Raw genomic sequence first — 22903 nt, 5'->3', positions numbered from 1 at the left:
GAAATTTTATGACAATCCGATTTATATTTCACATTTCATAACAGTTATAATTGTTCCAAATGTTTACCCTTTGTGGGGGAGAAGAAGGAGTGAGCCGATACATCGCAACTTGACATCAGACCTTGCGTTAGAAAAAATATTCAGATTTGTGAAATTTGAGTAGAATCGGATGGTTATTTTGTGTTTCATAAAAAAATTTTGACCTTATGTGGGGGAGGTACCAGAAGGAGTGATCCGACCTATCCCATCTTCATACCAGATCTAAAGTTATTAGAAATATCGGATATGCAATTAACACAATTGGACTCTTATTTTACATTTTATAAGTGTTGATATTACTCAAAATGTTGACCCTTTGTGGGGGAGGTACTAGAAGGAGTCAGTCTATATTGTCCATTTAACCTTGCGCAGATACGAATATTAGGATTTGCAAAGTTTGAACAAAATTGGATGATCATTTCTTGCTCTGTGAGGTAAATTATTTTTTTTTTAAATTTTGATCTTTTGTGAGTGAGGTACCAGAAGGAGTGGATGGATGTTGCCTATATCCAAACCGATGTAAGTTTAAAAATAATACAACGAAGTACGAAGTTGAGATCAAATCGGATACTCCCTTCGAGAGTTATCGTGCGCACCAGCCAAACAGACAGACAGACAGACGGACGGACATCCCTAGATCGACTACAAATGTCCTGAAAAGCGTTTGGTCCTAGGGTCTAAAACTGTTATTTCGATGAGGCACGTTTTGGCCGTACTAAATGATATATACCCATATGGCTGAGGGTGTACAAAGTACCATTATACTGGATTTTCCATCCCTGCTCCACACACACAATCAGCACCATTGTAAAACAACATATTCTGAGAGTTATAAAGTTGGGAGGACTGTAAACTTACATATTATATTATTGTCTCATACAACGGTATCGGCCAAAAAATGATGGCTGTAATTATTTCAAACGCCTTAGTTATCTCTTTATACCCTCCACCATACATAGTATGGAGGGTATATTAAGTTGGTCATTCCGTTTGTAACTCATCGAAATAATAATTTTAGACCCAACAAAGTATATATATTCTTGATCAGCGTAAAATTTTAAGACGATTTCAGTCCGTCTGTTGTAATCACGCTACAGTCAAAACGAATTAAGATAGGAATCTAAAATTTTGAACAGATCTGTCTTTTGTCTGCAGCAGGTCAAGTTCGAATGATGATTTTAGCCACATTTTTCAATGGAATTGTCTGAAATTGCACACATGGAGTTCCGTGTGAGTACTTTATCACCTGAAATAGAATTGTCTATATAGGTCCACAGTATCGTATATCCCCAATATATCGGCACCTTCCTATATTCGGTATTTTTAAGATTTTAACAGAATTTTTAATGGATTTTATTTATTTATTTATTTATTTTTTTTTTTTTTTTTTGAAAATTTACTAATTCATCCCAAATGGGGCAGGGTATTCAAAGTTCGGCCCGGCCGAGCTCACTGCTTTTTACTCGTTTCAATTGAATGGGATAAAATTTTGCATTATGTAATTGTTAGGTCAATTGTCATTAACTTAAGTTCCTTAACTTCCCACCGTTAAGATCTAAAATATTACCTTTTTGACTCCGATGAATCCTCCATTTTTTAACCTCGTTAATTATGATACTTCCGATCCCCAAAAACTTACAAAACCCATAACCCTTGTCACTGTGCAATGAAACAAATTCGTATTCACCACATTAGGCAACAAATTTCCTATGTCCCAATGCTATTATCTCTCTCTCTCCCTCTCTGTTTATATGAACCATTCTCTAGTACATGTACAAAGTCAAGAAGTGTGCGAATCATTCATGTGGATATCTAAAGGAAAATACTACAACCGACAGTTGGTTCATTCGCCCGACGCGTCAGCCGGTGTCGTCACTCATTATCCACTTGGCCAGCCAGTCATACGATTGGTTCTAATGTAAGAATACAGAATACAAATTGAAACCAACACAAATGTAATGGCTGTGAGTGTGGTTAATTATGGTTAATGTGAGTGTGGTATTTTTGGAAAATCTTGGCATATTTCAGAAAAGCCGCGGACACACACACGCCGCAGAGAGCAATAGATGACCACAGCAAAAACAGAAGAAAAACGCCAATTCACATTTTGGTGTTTTCGCATTTTCTCCGCCTGAGTTGATTCATTTAAATATTCGCTCGTTTGCCGTCAAGACGTACGTTGGCCGGCGCGTACAGCATTCGTCCGTTTCGAACGAACATACGTACATATATAACCAAAGAATTTCGCGAAACAAATTAACCACAATTCATTGAAAAGCATCTTCGCAGTTGTTCCCTTCCGCCCGCGATCCGATCGTATTGCCGATTAATTGATCAAAATGCATTTGAGTCGCACCTGTCTGCAGTGGACGGTCATCGTCTTCAATACAATGAGTGTTGTAAGTGTTCCTCATCTCATCTCCCCTCCCAAACCAATGAATCAATGATACTGCAAATCAAATGAACCAAATCTGATAACGGCATTCGAATAATGAACAATAAATTGATGAGAAATTTTGGGAAATTAGAATGCAATGGATGTGTGTGCGTGCGAGTGTGTGGAAAACTATTGTCTAATTTTAGAGAAAATATAAATTAAAATTTATGTCACAACCATATTAAAATCATATTCGCACAAACATACGTACATATGAAAGTACGTATGTAAAGATGATTATGCCATACTTCTGAAAAAAACATTTTCACGGCCCGTGTATGGGTGAAAAAATACGAAAATGGGAGAATGAAAAACATAAACAAATCGCATTTTGTTTATTGCCTCATTTCGAATATTATTTTTTCCAAACAGCTACTTTTTCATCAAAAACAAATTTCGTTTTCATTGCTAATTGATGGAAATTTTGAAAATTCATTGTGCGAGAGAGAAATGATTTTGGTTCGACGCGCAAACTTTTGACACGTGGTAAATTTTGAAAAATAATAAATACCTTGAAATATTTTAGTGCATACGTCTGATAATAATTGGGAAAGCCATGTGTTTTTGATTGACATTGGAGCTCTTTATTTCAAACTGATAATTGGTATATTTTTTTCGCAAAAAAATAATGATATTCATATATAAACAAAATATCTGATGGGTAAACAAATGTTTGTAACTGAACAAAAGAAAAGTGTTTCAAATAAAGGCATGAATCAATACAAATAAATGTAAATTAAAGAAATAAACTAGTGGAATATAGACCTAGAAATAACTAGATATCACAAAATGTTTAAAGGCCAATTAAGAAAGTGAAAAGTTCTACCAAGTCTCATAACCCGAAAGGAATCAAAACTTTTTAAAGAAATATGTCCCTTTATGTTAGCGAACATTCCATATTTGAATTAAATTTCATTTTCTTAGAGTTGTTACCAAGCAATATCTCTAAAATCCTATTTAAGGTACCTCCTAATTTATGTTAATGTACGAGTTTTTCGCACATATTCGAACCGAATCTGCTGAAAGATAGCATTTACTTTTGACTCTCGGAATGTCAAAGTTCATATATATTCTCCACCATACTATGGAGGGTATATTAACTTTGTCATTACGTTTGTAACTCCTTGAAATACTGATGTCAGACCCAACAAAGTACAGGGTTGCCCATATTCGACGGACCCATCTGGCAACGCCATAACTTTTGACAGAGATGTCACATCGCTTAATGACATACCGCGTTTGAAGCGTCAGTCCAAGCAGATTTTTACCATGAACCAATACACGCCACGCGAGCGCTCTGAAATAGTTGAAATTTAGATTCAACAGAAGAAGTCAATTGTGAAAACTCAACGTGCTTTTAAAACATTAAAAAATGTGAGAAGTACGCCTTTTCGACTCCATTTTCGTCTGCACCATTTTCGACTGGCAAGGCTCTTTCTAATCCGAAGAGGCCATATAAAAGTCGACCAAGCCGATCGGCCGAGAATATCGCTGCCGTACGAGCCAGTGTTGAGAGGTCCCCAAGAACATCCCAAAAACGCCGTTCTCAGCAGTTGTGCATGGCTCGGTCCACTTTACAACGTATTATTCGCATTGATTTGCATTTGTTCCCGTACAAAATTCAATTGTCGCAAAGAATGTTGCCTGCGGACAAGCCTCGTCGATTGGAATGGGCCCAAAGAGTCATGGGTCCGTCGAATATGGGCAACCCTGTATATATATTCTTAATCAGCGTAAAATTCTAAGTCGGTTTGGCGGTACCCGTCTGTCTTTGTGTGTGCACACACACACTTTGGTGATCTCCATTGAATTTTTGGCCCAAGGCGAGCCCTATTGAAGTTAGTGGTTATCGACTTAGATTCGAGCATTGCTCCCATATACAAGGTAAGGTAAAAAAACTGCAACAAAGTCAAACGCCATAATTTTTACTTTTTTTTAAATTTTATTGAATGAAAGCAAACAATGTCTGAAGTGTACGAAACTTTGGAATTTTTTAATGCCAACCTTGTTTCCAAAATACTCCAGACACAACAGTTCAACGGATTGGTATCCGGAGATTTAGGTGGCCATTGTGCGACGGAAATGAAGTGAGGAACCTCATTTTGTAACCATTCTTGGGTGGCGCGTGCCGAGTGCGATGGTGCTGTTGGTCCTGTTGGAATGTCCAAGGTCTGCGGCCACAATGTTTGCGTGCCCAAGGCTTTAATATTTTCAATATTTTCTCGATAATATTCGGCATTTATTCTGATTTCACGATCGACTTATACAAGCGGAGAGCGACCATCGGCTGTTATGGCAGCCCACACCATCACTACGGCCGGCGCTTGAGTTCTGGTGGCCAACCGAAGGTGCCCATTTTCAGCTGACCTCTTTGGCAAGTAAACAGGATCATTTTGTTTGTACAAATTGCTGTACAACGAAACCAAATTTTGGCAATTCACCACTTTCGGCCAAGCGAAACAACTCTTTAGCTCTTTTCTGTCTATTTTCTCTCTGTTGCGGTGTAAGTTCTTGCACTTTTTGGAATGGCTTTACCCCGAGCTCATTTTTCAATATTTTCCGAATGGAACATTGCGATATGTTCTGATTTGGTCTTTCCATTAGTAACTCTTTAATTAATTTATTAGCTTTCAATACCTAATTTCCATCCTTAGGTCCTCACTATTTCCCTTGTCATATGCGCATAACTCAATTTCAAACTTCTTTTGGCAAGCGCTACAAACTCATGCATTAGTCAGCCTAGACCCACCTGTTGACGAATGAAGTTTTTCAAATAACATTTTTGTTATTTCTTCCGTCATATTCAGACATAGGAGTGTATGTATTTAATTAGCTAAAAAGGCTATGTGTGTATTCCCAATCCCCAATATGCAGCAATTGTTAATTCTATGTTACTTCGTAGAGAAACTTAATACGGAAATTAATTAGCCAAAAGAACAGTTGGTTCTTTTTTCATTTTCGTCCTGAGAGAAATACCTTGGCATTAAAATGTGTTAAATGTTAATTCTGTGATGAATATACACACGTGTATTTGCATATTTAATATATAAGAAAAAAGAGGAAAATGTTTGTATGTTTGTTTGAAATTTATGGAATCGAAAACCGCTGAATAGATTTTCCTGAAAATTTCCATATATACTGCAACATCGCCTGAAAGTAACATAGGCTATATACATTTTTAAATATCCACTTGGAACTGGAGATATAGCATCAGAATCGGAGGTACCTCCCAAAAATTTAGATTTTATATGCCCATATCTATTGTTTGGTTGAAGATACAGTCTCCAAATTTGGAATACGTAACGTAATTAGGAACTAAAATAAGTTTGCCAAATTATATTGTAATCGGTTCAGATTTGGATATAGCTCCCATATATATTTTCGACCGATTTCGTTCATTTGATGCCTCAAACACAATATGAAATTTGGAATGTGTGACGGGATTTAATCCGAAAATAAATTTGTCAAATTATATTGAAATCGGTTCAGATTTGGATATAGCTCCCATATATATTTTCGGCCGATTTCAAGAATTTGATGCACCAAACACGCTATGTATCCCCAATTTCAATGAAATTTGAAACGTGTGATAGATTTTATCTAAAAAAATTGATTTCCCAAATTATATTGAAATCGGTTCAGATTTGGGTATATCTCCCATATACATTTTCGGCCGATTTCATGTATTTGGTGGACCAAACACGACATGTATTTCCAATTGTAATGAAATTTAAAATAAGTAACTGAAATTTGGAATGTGTAGCGGAAATTAAAACAAATATACATTTGTCAAATTATATTAAAATCGGTTCAGATTTGGATATAGCTCTCATATATATTTTCGACCGATTTCATGTATTTTATGCACCATACACGATATGTATGTTCGATTCCAAAGAAATTTGGAAAATGTAACGGGATTTTGATTAGAAAATAAATTAGTCAAATTATATTAAAATCGGTTCAGATTTGGATATAGCTCCTATATATATTTTCCGCCGATTTCACATATTTGATGCACAAAACACGATACGTATTTCCGATTCCAACGAAATTCGGCATGAGTGGCTAAATTTGGTACAAAAATAAATTTGACAAATTATATTCAAATACGCTCAGATGTGATTATAACTCCCATATATATACTCAGCCGATTTCACATATTCGATGCAACCAAAGCGAGAGAGACAAAATCTGGCACCAGCAAAAATTGCCAAATTATATTGACATCAGTTGAGGTTTGGGTATAGCTAACATATATATTTCGGCCGATTTCATACATATTATGCACCAAACACGATATATATGACCGATTCCAATGAAATTCAGAATGTGTGGCGGAATTTGGTTATAATAATAAATGTGATAAATTAATTGGAAATTAGTTAAGATTTGGATATAGCTCCCATATATATACATTCTCGGCCGATTTCACATATTTGACGCACCAATTTCAATGAAATATGAAAGGTGTGGCGGAGTTTGGTGTAAAAGTAATTTTTTTAAAATTATATTTAAATCGGATCAGATTGGGATATGATTTTAAGAACCACTGACCCACAACGCCTTCGGCTAACACTAAAAAACAACACAACAATTTGTTTGAAATACGCTTATTACGGCGAAGTATGTTGCTATCTCGGATTCACTAATTGCAATAGAAATGCCACTCTATTTAAAAAAATTGCAGTTTCCTGCACGCTTGGTATTTGCTATGAAATAAATAAATCCAAAGGACAAACCCTTCGTGTATGTATGTCATGTTACTGCTTGTGCAATGATTTTGTTTATTAACGCATTAAATTAGTGCAATATTTTTTTTTTGTTAATTTTTAAATTTGGTTTTCTTTATCCAACATATATTCGTAAATAAAATTTTGAATGCATATAAAATCAAAAGGGGTAGCGAAGCGCACCGGGTTCAGCTAGTTTAATATATAAGAACACTGAACTAAGTGACTTTTCTTTTTTTCTCTTTTTTAATACTCTACTGAGATTTTCTTGTAATTTAGAAAAAATGGATTGCTAAGTGTAATAAACATTAACCAGTAAGGAAAGGTCAAAAGTCGGGCGGGACCGACTATATACACCACTTTGCGTATTTAGTAGAGCTCACGTAACAAAATAGTTTATATTGGGAATTTATGTTAAGTAGATCATGCCAACCACGAATCTTGTTTGAATGCGTATCATGGCTTTGGAGTAGTCACAATTTGGAAACTATATCCAACTCTGAATCGATTTTCAACAAAATAGACGTTAGATAGAGGCTTTTGCACCTCTAGTATAAATAACATTGCTGTATAGTGCATGATATGACTTTGATAAGAACTATATTGAAACCAGTAAAGAAAGACCAAAGTCTGGGTCTACTTTATGATACCTTACACAACTTCCCATATAGAGTAGAGCTACATATAACAAATAAACTTTTTTATGGGAAATTTATGAGAGTTTAATCATAGCAACTATAATCATTAAAGCAATTATAATGTAAAGTGGAAATAAAACTAATATCTGACAGACTTCTATCATATTCTATCAAATCTGACGAAGGCATTTGTATCTGAAACAATATTAATCAAAATCTATCCTATTTAAACTGATATTACACTTTTTAGGCACAATAAACGTGTAATCGGATGTAGGTATATATGGGAGCTATATCCAAATCTGAACCGTTCTCTGTAAAATTTTGCATATGTATCTATTTGCTGTATCTGATAGATGGCGCTGTTTTGGTGAGGGACTTAAACACAAATGAAACATATATACAAAGTGAGATGAAAAAACTGCAACCAACTTCAGAATGCTGTAATTTCTAAGCCATTCGTCCGCAGCTGTTAAAATTATTCCAATGACAGCTCATTATATTGTTTACAAGCGTACAAAAGCATTTTGGTGAGAATTTTCCAGAAAAAAGTTATACGTGATGGAACTCAAGCGTGATGCTGTGATTTCTTTATATTTGGCTGGAAAACCACAAGTGGCTATCGTTAGAGCACTCCTGCATTTAAATGTAACTTTTGTGTCTCGCACCATCGCTCGTTATCGTGATACTGGTAGCGTAGCCCGACGACAAAGAAATGGACGAAAAAAACAGCAACATCAGCAGAAATGGTTCAAAAAGTAAAGAAGCGACTTGATCGAAACCCTCGTCGCAGTGGTCGAAAATTGGCTTGTGGGCTGAACATATCGCAATATTCCATTCGGCAAATATTGCAAAATGAGCAGAAATGAGCCATTGAAATTTAAAAAAGTGCAACAGAAAGAAAATAAACTCAAAAGAGCTAAAGAGTTGCATCGCTTGGCCGAAAGTGGTAAACTGCCGAATTTGGTTTTTTCCGATGAGAAAACATTCGTTGTCCAGCAGTTTGTAAACAAACAAAATGATCGTGTTTACTTGCCAAAGACGTCATCTGAAAATGTGCACCTTCGGTTGGCCACCAGAACTCAAGCGCCGGCCATGGTGATGGTGTGGGCCGCCATAACGTATTAATCGACATGGCTTCATCAGAATAAATGCCGAATATTATCGCGAAAATATTCTGGAGGGTGTATTAAAGCATTGGACACGCAAACATTTTGGCCGCATACCTTGGACATTCCAACAGGAATCAGACGCGCCACCCAAGAATTGTTACAAAATGAGGTTTCTCGCTTCATTTCCAGCGCACAATGAAAACCAAAATCTCCGGATACCAATCCGTTGGACTATTGTGTCTGGAGTATTTTGGAAGGCAAGGTTGGCACTAAAAAATACCATAGTGTCGATCAAAGGTGGCCAATTCGAACAAATCTATCTTATTCTAAAACTTGATGCTATTTCCGACATTGTTTGCTTTTATTCAATAAAATTAAAAAAAGTAAAAGTTATGGCGTTTGACTTTGTTGCAGTTTTTTATCTCGCACTTATTATTTGGGAAATTTCATCTTAATCGGATAATAAATACGACCTTCATTTTGTTCACAAAAATACGGACTGACATATATAAATCGACTCAGAAAATGATTCTGTGAAGATCCTCAAGAGTAACTATGGGTCTATCTCCCTTCCTTTTCCATGTTACAAACAAGTTCTTTAAATTGGACATAGGTTTACAAGACGCACGTTCCAATTCTGAAAATACGAAATATTTTTGGAGTACAGTTCATACGACGACGAACTCAGAACTCAAAATATTAGTCGCATTTCATTGGGGCCATGACAAGACCTGAGTCTAAATGGAATTGAATAATATATGTGACTTCTAGGACTTCAATCGTAAATTGTTTTAATCATTGAAAATAATTCAAACCCGAAGATACCAATATATGGCGCTATTCGACATAAGGAATGAATATTGAAGATTTGTCGTGAAAATATTCCGAATATTCAATATTTGAAGTCCCAACATAGTCCACCAAGCAGTCTAGAAATTATGCCAATTAAAAAGCTCTGCTTCCCATCAACAATTTCTAATCAAAAATAATGAGTTAGGATAAAATAATGAATTGTCTTACACATGTCTGCCAGCTGTAACTACAATCAATTTACCAATCCAATAATTTTAACTGAACCCGAGTTAAAATAGAATAATAAATGGAAAAAAGTATTTTTAGCGTCCATTTTGCCAGACAGTGCACAACCTTAGGAATTGTTGCTAATTACTTGATAATGAAGATTGTATGTTATATTACTTCGTGTTTTTTAAGAAAAACTTATTATTTTTATCCTACTGATAATGCAGAAAGTAGTTTGTTGACATTACCTTTGAATGGGTTATTCGGCTCATACAGCTACCACATGATAGAACATCTTTAAATCGACCTATAATTCAATATTTCGAGGTGTTGGAAACGGAATAAAAAATCTAATATACCCCAATGTTGTTAACATATTTCCATCTAATGTTTCTGCATAATTTCAGGTACTTGGGATATTGGCGGCGGTCGCCAGTGTTTTTGAATTGCAAAAGTATTCCTTTGGAACTCCCGATTTCACAGAGAAACTTGTACACATTGGCATTAGCGCCGTATTGGTGATATCGGCTTTCGTTGGATGCTGTGCTGCCGTCAATGGCTCCGTCAAGATGTTGGTGAGCGTAAGTATTCGCCATGAAATCCAAAGTATTTGCCGAGTATAAGGACGTATTAACCAATGTGGACAACCTAGTTCATTGTTACTTTATTGGCTTTGATAGCTTCCCACGTCTGGTGTCTGTGGCGTTACGACGAAGAACGGGTTCGTGTTTCGACGACAAACATGGTCAATTACTATTGGATAGCGGAGACACACGAACAGGGTTACATGGATATTTTGCAGGAAACGGTAGGTTCCTCGAATGAAAATTTATGTTGTCATAAACGAATTAATCTTGCTTACATTCATTTGCAGTATGAGTGTTGCGGAAAAACTGGCTATCTGGATTACCACCACAACAGTATGACAGTTCCGGACAGTTGTTACTTTTTCCACAACAACAAAAGGGAATTTTATCCCCACGGCAAGGGTTGTTTGCCGGCGGTGTTGGAGGCGTATATGAATATATATCGAACAGAGAAATGGACCCATGTCGGCTTAATGGGATTTGAGGTAGGTATTGTTGAAGTACTTTTATCATCTGGAAAATTTCAATTTTTTTCTAATCGTTCTTTTCAGGGTTTTGGCATTACTCTCGCCATAGTTCTGATATTCAATTTGACAGCTGATACTCGTCGTTACAATTATTAAATCTTCCAATTTATTAAAGAAATTTTAGAATTAATCCTTTTTAAATTTAGTTAGACTAGAAATATATTTATGTATGTGTGTTTGTGCCAAACAATGCAATTATTATTCAAAAGAAAACATGATGTTGAATTTTTGATGGATTCTTTAGTAGTCCGCTTTGAAGGGGACTTTAAATACCCAATCCCAGACTATCATCTTAACTTTACTACAAGTAATTTAATCGAAAATAAATAAGTAATTCACCATGGGAAATATTACATAGTCATTTTTTGGCTGAAATACCTGTAATTTTGGGATTAATTCGAGTGATATGCCTTAACAATTCATCACTGGATACGAAACCTGGCATTTTTGTGAGGATGTATCCTACATTAAGCCTTACGGTCAAAATGTACCTCATCAAAATATCTGGAAGAATTTCATTTCTGGAATTTTACTCAATATGGGGCGGGTATTATAAGTCGATTGGGCCAAATGTTTAGAACACCTTGAAGTATTGTTCCGCGATGTGGGATGTCGATCTTCATATTGGGAGGAGCTATCGATCTAACTATGTGTGTCCGTCTGTCCATGTTCATTTGTAATCACTCTACAGATCACAATTATGACCCGATCGAGTTCGGGTCAGATTGGGGCGTATTGTTTTTGAAGATGATCGCAAAAAAGACGGACATACCTAGCTAGATCGACTCAGTTTGGCGAGATAGAAAGATCTATATACATATTACTTAGTATTAGCCCAATATTTCGAGGTATTACATAATTTTGACCAAATCAAACTTGTAATAGCCCCAACACATAGTGCTGTAAGGTATAAATAACCTCTGTAGCCAACTATCTGCCAGAGAGTACAGTGGATATAATTCCACGTCTTCGTATGCATCCTAATATTCGCTAATTTGTTGATTTTGGCTACATTTTCCCCAGAATTATCCAAAGCTTTCTCTGACAGATCTTCGATCTTCATCTTCAAAATATCGATTATCTGGCCGTACCAATATCTGGGGGCAATATAATTGTTGATGCCTTAATTGCCGCTGGGCTGTTAAAGCGTTCCCTTGTTCTCTTGCATGGCCCCAAAGGAAGAAGCTGCAAATGTTAAATCACAAGATTTCGGTGGCTAATTTTGATCACATCTTGTGTTAATAAAAATAATGGAATCTGCCGATTTTGAAAAGTATCGTGTGCTCGTTTTCGCGTTTTATGAGCTTCATGGTTATTAAAAATGTTTACCCCTTTATGTGGGAGATATCACAAGAAGTGGACCGATATAACCCATCTTTACACCAGATCTTGTGTTAACAAAATATTGAGATGTGTGAATTGGAGATGCTTATATTTTATGAAAGTTTTAATTATTCAAAATGTTTACCCGGTGTGGGGGAGGTACCGATATTATGCCGATATTATGCATTTACACATCTGATATAGCACTTATACAAATATTGGGATTTGCAAAGTTTGCACTTAATTTGATGATCCTTTCTTGTTCTATGTAGTAAATTATTATCTGTAAAAATTTAGACCTTTTGTGGAGAGATACCGGAAGGAGTGGGCCGATATTGTCCATCTCCGAAATTTATGTTTGACAATAACATTACGATGTATCAAATGAAATCTACGTAACTGATGATCATCATTTTCGAAATAGTTGGGTCCAATGACCCCGATGAACCATAAACCTGTGATAATTTTGATTGTTGCTATATCAACGAGGCGAAAACGAGCCTTATCAATCAAGATGATTTTTCAGCAAAGATACAACTTTATAAACATCAGGTCCATATCTGTATTCCAAATGTGATGGAAAATGCAAATTCCAAAGAAATAATATACGCACCGCGAAATAATATACGCTCCGTTTGACTATTTTTACTACAATAGTAGTTCACGCTTCACTTATCCGTAACAATTCTTGGCAGGGGCAAAAATACATATAAAATATAATAAAAATATAAAAAATTAAATAGATCTAAGAGAATTGATATTTTAAGAGAAAAGAAGTTAATTTATAGGATCCAGAAAACTTCTCCATCTTTCCAGCTGGTTTCTCTTGAACGTCCCACCCCTTTGTCTGCCGGCTTCAATTTCCTTTTTATGTGTCGTCTTCCTTCTGTAGCCAAAGTTGTCATCGTTCTCTGGCAGCGCCGTCATACAGACCTTGAACAATTTATCGTTCCAGCATTCAAAATTTTCCTGTCACTCCGGCTTGTATTTCACTCGATCCACCACTTCGACTTGGCACCTTCATCACAACTTGAGCTTTCTGCATCATTTTTTTATTCCAGCGACGCAGTTTGCTATCCTTCTTAGTCGTCATCTCGCTGACAAACAGTCCATGTTTGACTTAGGTCGTGTTCCGTTTTTACATGAATAGAACATCTTCTTTTCTTTTCCACTTCGATTCTTCAAATCTCCCGGTTTCCACTTTTCTAGGGACCTCTTCATTTACTTTTTTAAAGCTTGCTTCTTTTTCGACGATTGGGTCTTCCATAAGAACCTCTTCAACCATCATATCTTTGTTCCTCAGCCTCGATTTTGGATGTTTTTGATGTCTTCTGCGATGTGAGTAAATCTTTTTTAGTTGCAATACATCAGCCTCCAACAAAGAGATCCTTCTATATTTTTCTTCTCCAGCTTCTAGATTTGCAGCCAACCCGTCTCGTTCGATTTCAGCTGCAAGTCGAGCAATTCTTAAACAAGGCAACTCATCAGTAAGTTCAAAGCCTTGCCCTTGCGTTCTGTCTCTTGGTTATTTGTCTTTACTTTCCTCGGCTATCCAAAGAGCATTCTTGACTTTCCCCTTCACATCCGTGATAAGTTTGAGGGCATCTTCCTTTTCATTTTTCTGTGATATCAAGGCAACCTTCATAGTCTTACTTCATTTAAGGCATTACACGATTCCTGTATAAAGTTGATTCCTTTCTTCATCGTCGTCACGGGCGGCCAATTCACCGATTCGTCCTCCACGGGATATGTCCCACCCCTTCTGTCTGAAGATCTCCGATATAAAGCTCCCTCGCTAAATGTGTTACCACAGTCTTCTGTGCTGAAGTCTCTTTCTAACATCAATTCCAGATATAGGTTTAGCACGGAAACTTTCCATTCTTGAAGACCAATTTTAGCCTAGCTGACAGAATTTCCTCAACGTTAAGACAAATTCTTTAACATATATGTGGAGAGTTTTTCTCCACTATCCTCCACTGTTCCGAAGAGTAATGTAAACCGGGATCTTTCAATAAAAGACACTACGTTTTTTATTGAAATATCCCAGTTTACATGAAGCTTGTGTCTTTTTGCGATTCCTACTTGTCAAATATTGAAAGCTGTTACTTGTAAAGCCATTTTGAATAAGTAATACCGAAAAAATTTAAAATACACAATTTGTTGGAAACACATTTCGTTTTCACTACCTAAATTATATCGGCATTGGAAATCACAATTTAGAAATAAAGTATAAAGAACAGTTAAATTCGCCGGGATGAAGTTTTGGTAGTTTTAGCAATCAGCAAATATTGCAAAGCTGTCAGTTTCGGTTTAGAAAAGCATAATACGGAGTAATATGCCAATGGAGGGAATACTCCAGACTTAAACAGTCTTCAGAATATTTATACTTCATTCAGATTTAGAGGAGTGCTACCCAGTATTTCATTGCGTTCTAAACCACATTTTTTATGTCGATTACGTATATTTTATCCGCTACTGTACGTGAAACCGCAATTCGTATCAACACCATAAAAATATATTAAATTCAAATAAGTCATAATAATTATTCATTCCTGAAGAGAAGTTCTAGCGGCGGCAATCGTTTCGGATAAATAAGCAAATCCCAAAAACAAAATGATATTTTCAAATTCTACCATCAAATGGGTTTTAATTATTGTCAACTGTTTTAATATAGTGAGTATTCGACATTTGGTTTGTTCCAGAAATGCATTTGGTTTGTTCCAGAACTGCAAGGATGATAAAACACGATAACCAATTTTCCTTTATATTATCGAAACAAATGTTTAAGCCAGTAGCTTCTTGCAGGTTCTGGAACAGAGCAATTAACATCGACTCAAAATAATAACTGAAATAAGTGAATTTTCAAGTTGGGTGCCATCATTCATATCGTGGTGACGATTTTGAATTATAAAAATTCTCCAGAAGTAGAAAGTATGGCTATGAATTTAGTCGGTATGGCTATGTCGGGCATTTGCTGTGCTGCCGCATTTATTGAGTGTACAATTCTACTAGAAATAGTAAGGAAACGATTGAATGGTTAAAAATGGAAAAATTTTAGAATTGATTTATATTTATAGATCGCCACTGGATTCCTCTGCGAAATAATGACGCTAACAGTTTTGTGGATTTACACGACCCAAGTGTTTTGTGTTTACACATTAATTCAGATGGTAAGTATTAAAATTGGGAATAACTTGCAGTAATAAGAAGAGATCTTACGCCATTACGTCTTGCTAAAATAATGTGTAAGATAGCGGCAAAATCCTACCGATTTTATTCCTTTTTTTTGCCTTCCACCATACACAGTATGAAGGGTATATCATGTTTGTCATCCCGCCTATAACACCTTAAAATATACATTTTAGGCACCCCAAAGTATATATTAGTCTTGATCAGGATGAAATTCTATGTCGATTTTGCCATGCCCGCCTGTCTGCCTGTGGAACTATATCTTGCTACCGCTACATATTTCCCAGTATATAAGAGACATCGTTGTATAGAACTGTCCAAATAGATCCACATTTTGGTATAGTCCCATATAACTGTACCTCCAGACATTCGGTATTTTGATGATTTGTGTCACATTTCTCAACGGAAATTATTTCAAGTTTCGTATTTGAATATCGTAATGTCCTATGACAATTATTGGATATACAGGGTGAGATAAAAAAAACTACAACCAACTTCAGACTGCTGTCATTTCTAAGCCACTCGTCCGACAGCTGTTAAAATTATTCCAGTGACAGCTGATTATATTGTATATAGAAAAAAAGTTATTCGTGATGGAATTCAAGCGTGATAGTGTGATTTCTTAATATTCGGCTGGAAAACCACAAGTGCCTATCGTTGGAGCACTCCAGCATTTAAATGTGAATAAATCTTTTGTGTCTCGTAACATCGCTCGTTCACGTGATACTGGTAGCGTACATCAGCAGAATGGCTCGAAACAGAAATGGTTCGAAAAGTAACAAAGCGACTTGATCGAAAAATGGTTCGTGAGCTGGACATATCGCAATATTCCATTCGGCAAATATTAAAAAATGAGCTTTACCATTGAAATTCCAAAAAGTTCAAAAACTTATACCGCAACTGAAAGAAGATAGACTCAAAAGAGCTAAAAAGTTGCTTCGCTTGCCCGAAAGTGGTGAACTGCCGGATTTGGTTTTCTCCGATGAGAAAAAATTCTTTGTCCAGCATGTGCACCTTCGGTTGCCCACTAGAACTAAAGCGCCGGACATGGTGACAGTGTGGGCCACCATAACAGCCGATGGTCGCTCTCCGCTCGTATTAATCGACCGTGGCATCAGAATAAATGCCGAATATTATGGCGAAAATATTCTGGAGGGGATATTAAAGCCTTAGGCACGCAAATACCGCAGAGCAACATTCGTTCAGCGTTTCATTGGCCGTTTGAAGGCCATAACTCTAAACTTATTCCAAAATTTGATGCTATTTCCGACATTTTTTGCTTATAGTGTTTGACTTTTTTGCAGTTTTTTATCTCACCCTGTGCAGGTGCACGTCTTCGTATATGCTCCAAAATAACGTTAACTCCCTATATTACGTTCTTTTGTAATTTCATCAGTATTTTTCGTCGATATTTTTTTTGGAAAATTTGAAATTCCTTTCCTTCACTCCTTATACTCTACAACACTATTGGGTATGGGGTATTATAAGTTTGATTGGGAAGAATCTTTCTATCTCTTCGAGCTAAGTCGATCTAGTTATGTATGTCCGTCTGTCCATGTTAATTTGTAATCGCTCTACAGGTCGCAACTATGGCCCGATCCTCACGAAATTCAGCATGGAGGTGGGGCTAATTTTGTTTCAAATTTCGGGTTTAAAATTCGTAATGGATCGTATAGTCCCCATATAAAGATTTTTCTTTGAGCTGTATTTTTCTACGGATTTTTTGGAAATTTTTCAAGTTCCTTAAAAGAAAGGTGGAGGATATTAAAAGTTAACTTGTTATATATACATATTTTTCATAAATATATTGAGTAGTATCCACTTATTTATCTAAAATTTACATTTTTTCTCCATCAGATATTGCATGGTGTTATAGCCGGTATCATATATCTACTAATTCATCGTTTGCGGAAAATGGATCTAGAAGAGAAGATTAAATCAATGATGACACCGGTCATGATGCCATTGAGTCCAAACGACAATCATTTGATCACAGCAAACGTTGTCGAGAACCAATATTGTTCTGTTGAATGATAACTTCGCGAACATCGTCGAGATTATTCGCGGATCGGTGATGTCTTCTCCGGTGTATAAGGACACAAAAAACAATCGAATACAGCAGTGTAAATGACTGAAAGAGAGTGGTAGTTCAAAATAATAATAAAATGGAATAATTAAAAAACATTTCGAAACTTGTGTAAAGTTTAACGGGTTTACTTCTGCGGCCAACAAAGCCCAATAGAAACATTGTTGTCGTCGCGTCATATTAATGTGGGACTTCCAGTGAGCATCCAAACAGCCTATCTGATGTGTCGTCACGGAACTGCCTTCAACACTTAGGCAACTGTCGGGTATGGACATATGTTTAAAGGCGTAATCTTGGCCACTGAACAGGCCACAACAGTGTAGCTGAAAATATAAAAAATTATGGTATATTCAATTAAGCGAATGATCTGTTGTTTCATACCCGTCTTTGTATATCATCCATGGGCTCTGGATTTATTCCAACAACACGCCATGCCGTTTCCAAACTTTGCAAGGTATGAAAGTAAATGCCGTGCGGTTGAAAAGAACGAATCTCAAGATATTCTATAATAAGCAGGGACAGCATAAAAATGGAATACTACAAAAAACTCTCATTTTAAGATATTTGACAATGAATGAATTTCTTTTCTTAAACGTACGATTACATTTACTCCCAAAATTTCACTACACACTCCGTAACAGCCGATGACGGTGGTCATAATTAGCAAACCACATAACAGAATTCCCAGAATGAAAAAAGCATGGCCATCACTCCCAGGAGCAGAGTATTTCACACCCAATCCATCGATTACTAAATTAGCAACGTCTATTATCTGAAAAAAAATTATTATTTGATTTAGCCCTCACATATAAGTAAAACAAGTTGAAACGTACCAATCGGTTTGGCCGACAACTGTGACACCTAACATCCAATTTTCTTATTATTTTTTTTTTTTTTTTTTTGGATGCAATGTATGATTATTCAATATGATTATATTAAGGAACAATCAAGTTCTTGGGAATAAAAAAAGCGAAAAAGTGAAGAAAGGATTTATAGAAAGAGGTACAGTCAGCAGGGTGGTCTGTCTGGCCAAGTAATGCCCGTGGCAAACATGTAACTGACGATGGTATCTATGTCTATCACTCGCCTGCCAAATTACCCAGGTCTCTTGCTGGATTACATACTAATTTTCATCTTCACATAGTCTCCACTAGTCAGAAACACTGTTGTCTCATTCGAGATCAGATATCTAATACTGTAGTGGTCGGTCAGTACCTACCACGATTCTTAGATCAGACCTACTAAGTGATGAAAGAAAACTTGTTTTTCCTCTCGAAATTAAAATTTGCCGTTTAACAGTCTCATCAATCGGCAGAACAAATTACTGGAAACCACCTTCACTTTCGTCAGCATAATCATATGCTTTCGTTGCAGTACTTGCTTGGGTGTTACCGTGAGAGTCATCCCAACCATCATATGGTGGATACAACTCCCCCAACCAGGCGGGGCAGGAGAGACATACACGATCTATAGAAGGAGATCCAACGCTATACGAGAGAATCTCTAGATAAAGAAGCCTATCGGGCAGGTCTGAGTGGCATTCATACCCATGCAGTCGCAGATGCTATCAGCAGTTACAGGATGAATGCCGTCCTCGGAGCCCAACCCCCATCCATTGCAGCTGAAGAACGCCAGCTGCCTAGACAAACCAGTGTAGTTTTGGCGCAATTACGTTCAGTATGGACACGTTCGTATTGGGCACGAATTAAAGAAGATATGCGTGACGTCTGCCCGGCGTGTGATACAGGCCCGCACAATACGCTGCACCTCTTTAATTGCTCAACTTAACCTACCCAACTCATGCCAAGAGATCTCTGGCTACAGCCCGTTAAAGTAGCCGAATTTTTTAACCTGGAGCTTGAACCAGATTAGCAGAATGCAAACACTCACGTGTGCTACTGCTACAACAAAAACAACTGGAAACCACCTCAGACGCTTAATTCTCCACTATGTCGATATGTCCTTTAACCTAACAAAGCTCTCGATTTAATGATTCGATCTAGCCTATCAACATATATTGGCATTTGTCCTGTTATGCTATTGTAATTTTCTCTTACCATTTCAGCTGCGTTCTGATTGTTCTGTCTGAAAAACACTGCAATTGTCATTGAGTGTTTAATCATTGGCTTAGGGATTCCTCCCTATTTACTCCAGCACCGGTCCCTTCATCCATATTGGGGCCGTTTGTGCAAATGTCTAGACCACTCAGAGGAGGTTTAGTATCAGCCGAGGCGTCTCGGTTATCGCAGGACATGTAATCGCTACCTCTATTACCTTCACTTATTTATATTTAGCAGTTAATTTAGTGTGGTTGAGGGATGCTCTTGAGAGCGCAGCTCTTTGCTCTGTGGTTAATTTGGACATAAGTATCCTGAAATAAATCGTATGCCACCAGACAAGGCACCCATATATCAGAACAGGTAAGACAACTGTGACATACATCCAGTCTACGATTTTTTGTATAAGCCTCTAGGTCTTCCTTATGGCGTCCCTGTATCATTATTCCACTCTATCTATGAACTTTAAAAGAAATCTTCTCTTATTAATAACAAATTGACAGGGGACGCACCAAGTAAAATGGGAAGGATTCGCTTTCTATGAGATTTATTTTTTATACCTTCAAAAGTTAAATAGGGGGCATTTACTTTGTCATTCAGCCTGCAACACGACAAAATATTCGTCGGAGATCTCATAAACAACCAATATTCGTGATTAGCAAATATTTATAAATCAATTTACAGATATCCGCCCCTCTGTCCGTCTATCTGTCAAAGTCAAAATTGAGGTAACAACTTTGAAGACAACTAAATAAATTTTTTGATATTTGTACTGATGTACTCCTTAGACATTTGCTGTTTTTAATGGGTTATATCGGTCCACATTTAGGTAAAATCCCTGTATTCCTGAGTTTCGGTATTTCACAGGGTTTGGTCCCAATTGTTATACCGGGTTCCCAGTGTGTAGTTTTATTCCTCCCAAACAGTATTCAATGCAAGTCCACTTTTTGTTATAATCCGTAAAAACTACAGATTTTATATCATCAAATTCGTAAATAACGACATGAATTTACACATTCACGGATAAATATAAATATAAAAATAAACCTTAGTTCGTTAGGAAATTAGAAAGAATTTACGCCTGTTATTCCAACGAGATCTCTAAGACAGTTTGAATCAAAGCCTCTCAGAAAACTTCTTATAGACAATATCTGAGTATGTATTACAGCTACACAGTATGATCAGCTAAGTCGAGAGTTTATTCAGGCCTCGAGGTGATGAGAAAGACAGATGATTTACAAACCATAATCGTGGCGCCCGAATCGAAAACAAAACAGGATTTCTGTCATAAGTCCTAAACTGGCTTTTTATGTAAAAGAAAAAAGTAATTTGTGGAAGCTTCGTTTTTTTAAACCTCTGAATCACAAGTTGACCACATCGGTTGTCAGTTAAAATCTGTATCAAATCTTAGGTTAAGTTTAAGGGACGCTCGGTTGCATTTTTGGCAACCGCTCCACTCGGAGACCTGCTGGCCCATTGTGTTCATCCTAATAATAAATTGGAAGAATGAAAGAATAGTAGAAAAAAGTAAGGTGTTAGTGGTCTAATAAATAGTTATGAGATGATTCACGGCTAGAGATCTTGCCGTGTCGTCTTTAGCCACTTAAATCTTCTGGCTAACTGAATGGGTAAGTTTAGAGAACAAAGGGGTAAATGTTAGAGAACAAAGGGGTAATTGGTAGAATCAAATCATGTGATACTTGTCCAACCAACCTGTGTTTGATCTTCTCAATTTCCTCTTCGTCTTGACTGTTTCTACAGTAGTCAATATCATCGCTGCCCCATTTCAAGGTCATTACCCTCTCCTTGCAGTGACCTGTGATAATACCCACCACAAGTTTTAAGTCTGGTTTAGACAATGACAGCAACGACTTTGTTCCCTCCTCCGGGAGTGTGGAGATGTTGCATCCCGTCGTCCAGCCATTTTTGTTGAATTATCTCCGAGTAGTGTTTATTAATTACCTGTAGGAAGTGGCGTAGGGGTGGTTTGATCGAGTTCTCAACTTCAATAGTAGTGGATTCGGAGCCTAGCCAATTCGTCTGCAGTCTCGATGCCTGGAATATTATAATGACCAGGAACCCAGCAAAGCTAGATGGACAATCCGACATTTTCCAAAAATCTCCTGCAGTCCAAAACAACCTTAGACTTGTATAGTCACCGGACTGCTATCCTCGTTGTTCCTCGTGACCAACAGGTCTATGGCTTTTTTGACTGCAAGAATTTCCGCCTGGAATAAACTACAGTCGTTTCTAAGCTTGTAGGATTCACGAACATTAAGAATATCACAGAAGACACCAGCGTCCGTTCCACATTCCATCTTTGAACCGTCGGTATAGACAGCTATGCCGCAGGTCCCTATCAGGAATGTGAATGTCAGGTGGGTCAAAGCACAACCGTGGTGAGATATAATCACTAGTGTTGGCTTCCTCTCCCACATTCCTTTCACACCTTAGGATCGCAAAATGTCCAAAGAATTGACTGCGCCATTGGTTTAGTCTAAGTGCACACCTAATTGCCTGTTTCTCTACGAGTACGTTTAGTGGGCTTAAGCAAAGTAGGGTGTCCAGTGTATCTTGAGGTGTGCTCAAATCTTAATACTCCCAGAAAATCCATCGTCCACTGAATAAAAAATTAGGTTTACGGTTTCAGAATCATCAATATAGCACTGACGTTGAAGTCCGGCTGAAAGTAGCTCAACTCCTCAGCCCTGGTGAACGGTTTCAATGTATCAAAAACATTTCTGAAAAATATTTGTGTTTGCCCCGAATATTTTAAAGTTCTAAAAAAATCCACGAAGATAGTCAAAATTACTTTCGTATAACAATATCTTATCGCTTGGCTCCGCCATCAATCTTTTAATAATTCTTTATTCAAAACCTACTTATCTGTAAAGTTAGATGTAATTTATACTTGTGCACCCGACGTATTTTGTGCTTGGAAATTCGTACGATATTACAAACTCACCACACAAATTATATTGAATACAAAAACAAATCCCTTAACCGTATTAAAAAATGCTCCCATTTTCAAAATCTCTGGATACTTGGACTGGGGCACAAGAATAACTAAAGTCTTGTGTTCCACAGCCGTAGGAACGTTTCGACATGTTTTCTTAATTACCGAACAGACTAGCCAATCATAGCAGCAGTGACAA

General features: G+C 36.9%; 2 protein-coding genes across 2 annotated transcripts; one reads left to right on the top strand and one right to left on the bottom strand.

Moving 5' to 3' along the window:
* The first annotated feature begins 2145 nt into the window (after nt 1–2145).
* Nucleotides 2146–11283, top strand: LOC101900832 (protein late bloomer). The gene is made up of 5 exons (XM_005179641.4): nt 2146–2438; nt 10387–10560; nt 10632–10787; nt 10854–11051; nt 11118–11283. Exons 1-5 carry the CDS (start codon nt 2379–2381, stop codon nt 11187–11189), a joined length of 660 nt encoding a protein of 219 aa, XP_005179698.1. The 5' UTR covers nt 2146–2378; the 3' UTR covers nt 11190–11283.
* Nucleotides 11284–17376: 6093 nt separating this feature from the next.
* Nucleotides 17377–22871, bottom strand: LOC101900477 (protein late bloomer). The gene is made up of 5 exons (XM_005179639.4): nt 22714–22871; nt 18290–18463; nt 18073–18228; nt 17823–18014; nt 17377–17736 (listed from the first exon to the last, which is right to left on the bottom strand). Exons 1-5 carry the CDS (start codon nt 22771–22773, stop codon nt 17596–17598), a joined length of 723 nt encoding a protein of 240 aa, XP_005179696.1. The 5' UTR covers nt 22774–22871; the 3' UTR covers nt 17377–17595.
* Between the last annotated feature and the right edge of the window lie 32 nt (nt 22872–22903).

The sequence above is a fragment of the Musca domestica genome, unplaced genomic scaffold (genome assembly GCF_030504385.1).
Source record: "Musca domestica strain aabys unplaced genomic scaffold, Musca_domestica.polishedcontigs.V.1.1 10, whole genome shotgun sequence".
NCBI lineage: Eukaryota > Metazoa > Arthropoda > Insecta > Diptera > Muscidae > Musca > Musca domestica.
This window is presented reverse-complemented; position numbering and strand designations above follow the sequence as displayed.

Coding starts and splice junctions, on each gene's coding strand:
- LOC101900832 (XM_005179641.4), top strand. CDS start 2,379: ATGCATTTGAGTCGCACCTGTCTGCAGTGGACGGTCATCGTCTTCAAT. Junction 2,439..10,386: donor TCTTCAATACAATGAGTGTT/GTAAGTGTTCCT, acceptor GCATAATTTCAG/GTACTTGGGATATTGGCGGC. Junction 11,052..11,117: donor TCGGCTTAATGGGATTTGAG/GTAGGTATTGTT, acceptor CGTTCTTTTCAG/GGTTTTGGCATTACTCTCGC.
- LOC101900477 (XM_005179639.4), bottom strand. CDS start 22,773: ATGGGAGCATTTTTTAATACGGTTAAGGGATTTGTTTTTGTATTCAAT. Junction 18,464..22,713: donor TATTCAATATAATTTGTGTG/GTGAGTTTGTAA, acceptor ATTTTTTTTCAG/ATAATAGACGTTGCTAATTT. Junction 18,015..18,072: donor TGGATGATATACAAAGACGG/GTATGAAACAAC, acceptor TTATATTTTCAG/CTACACTGTTGTGGCCTGTT.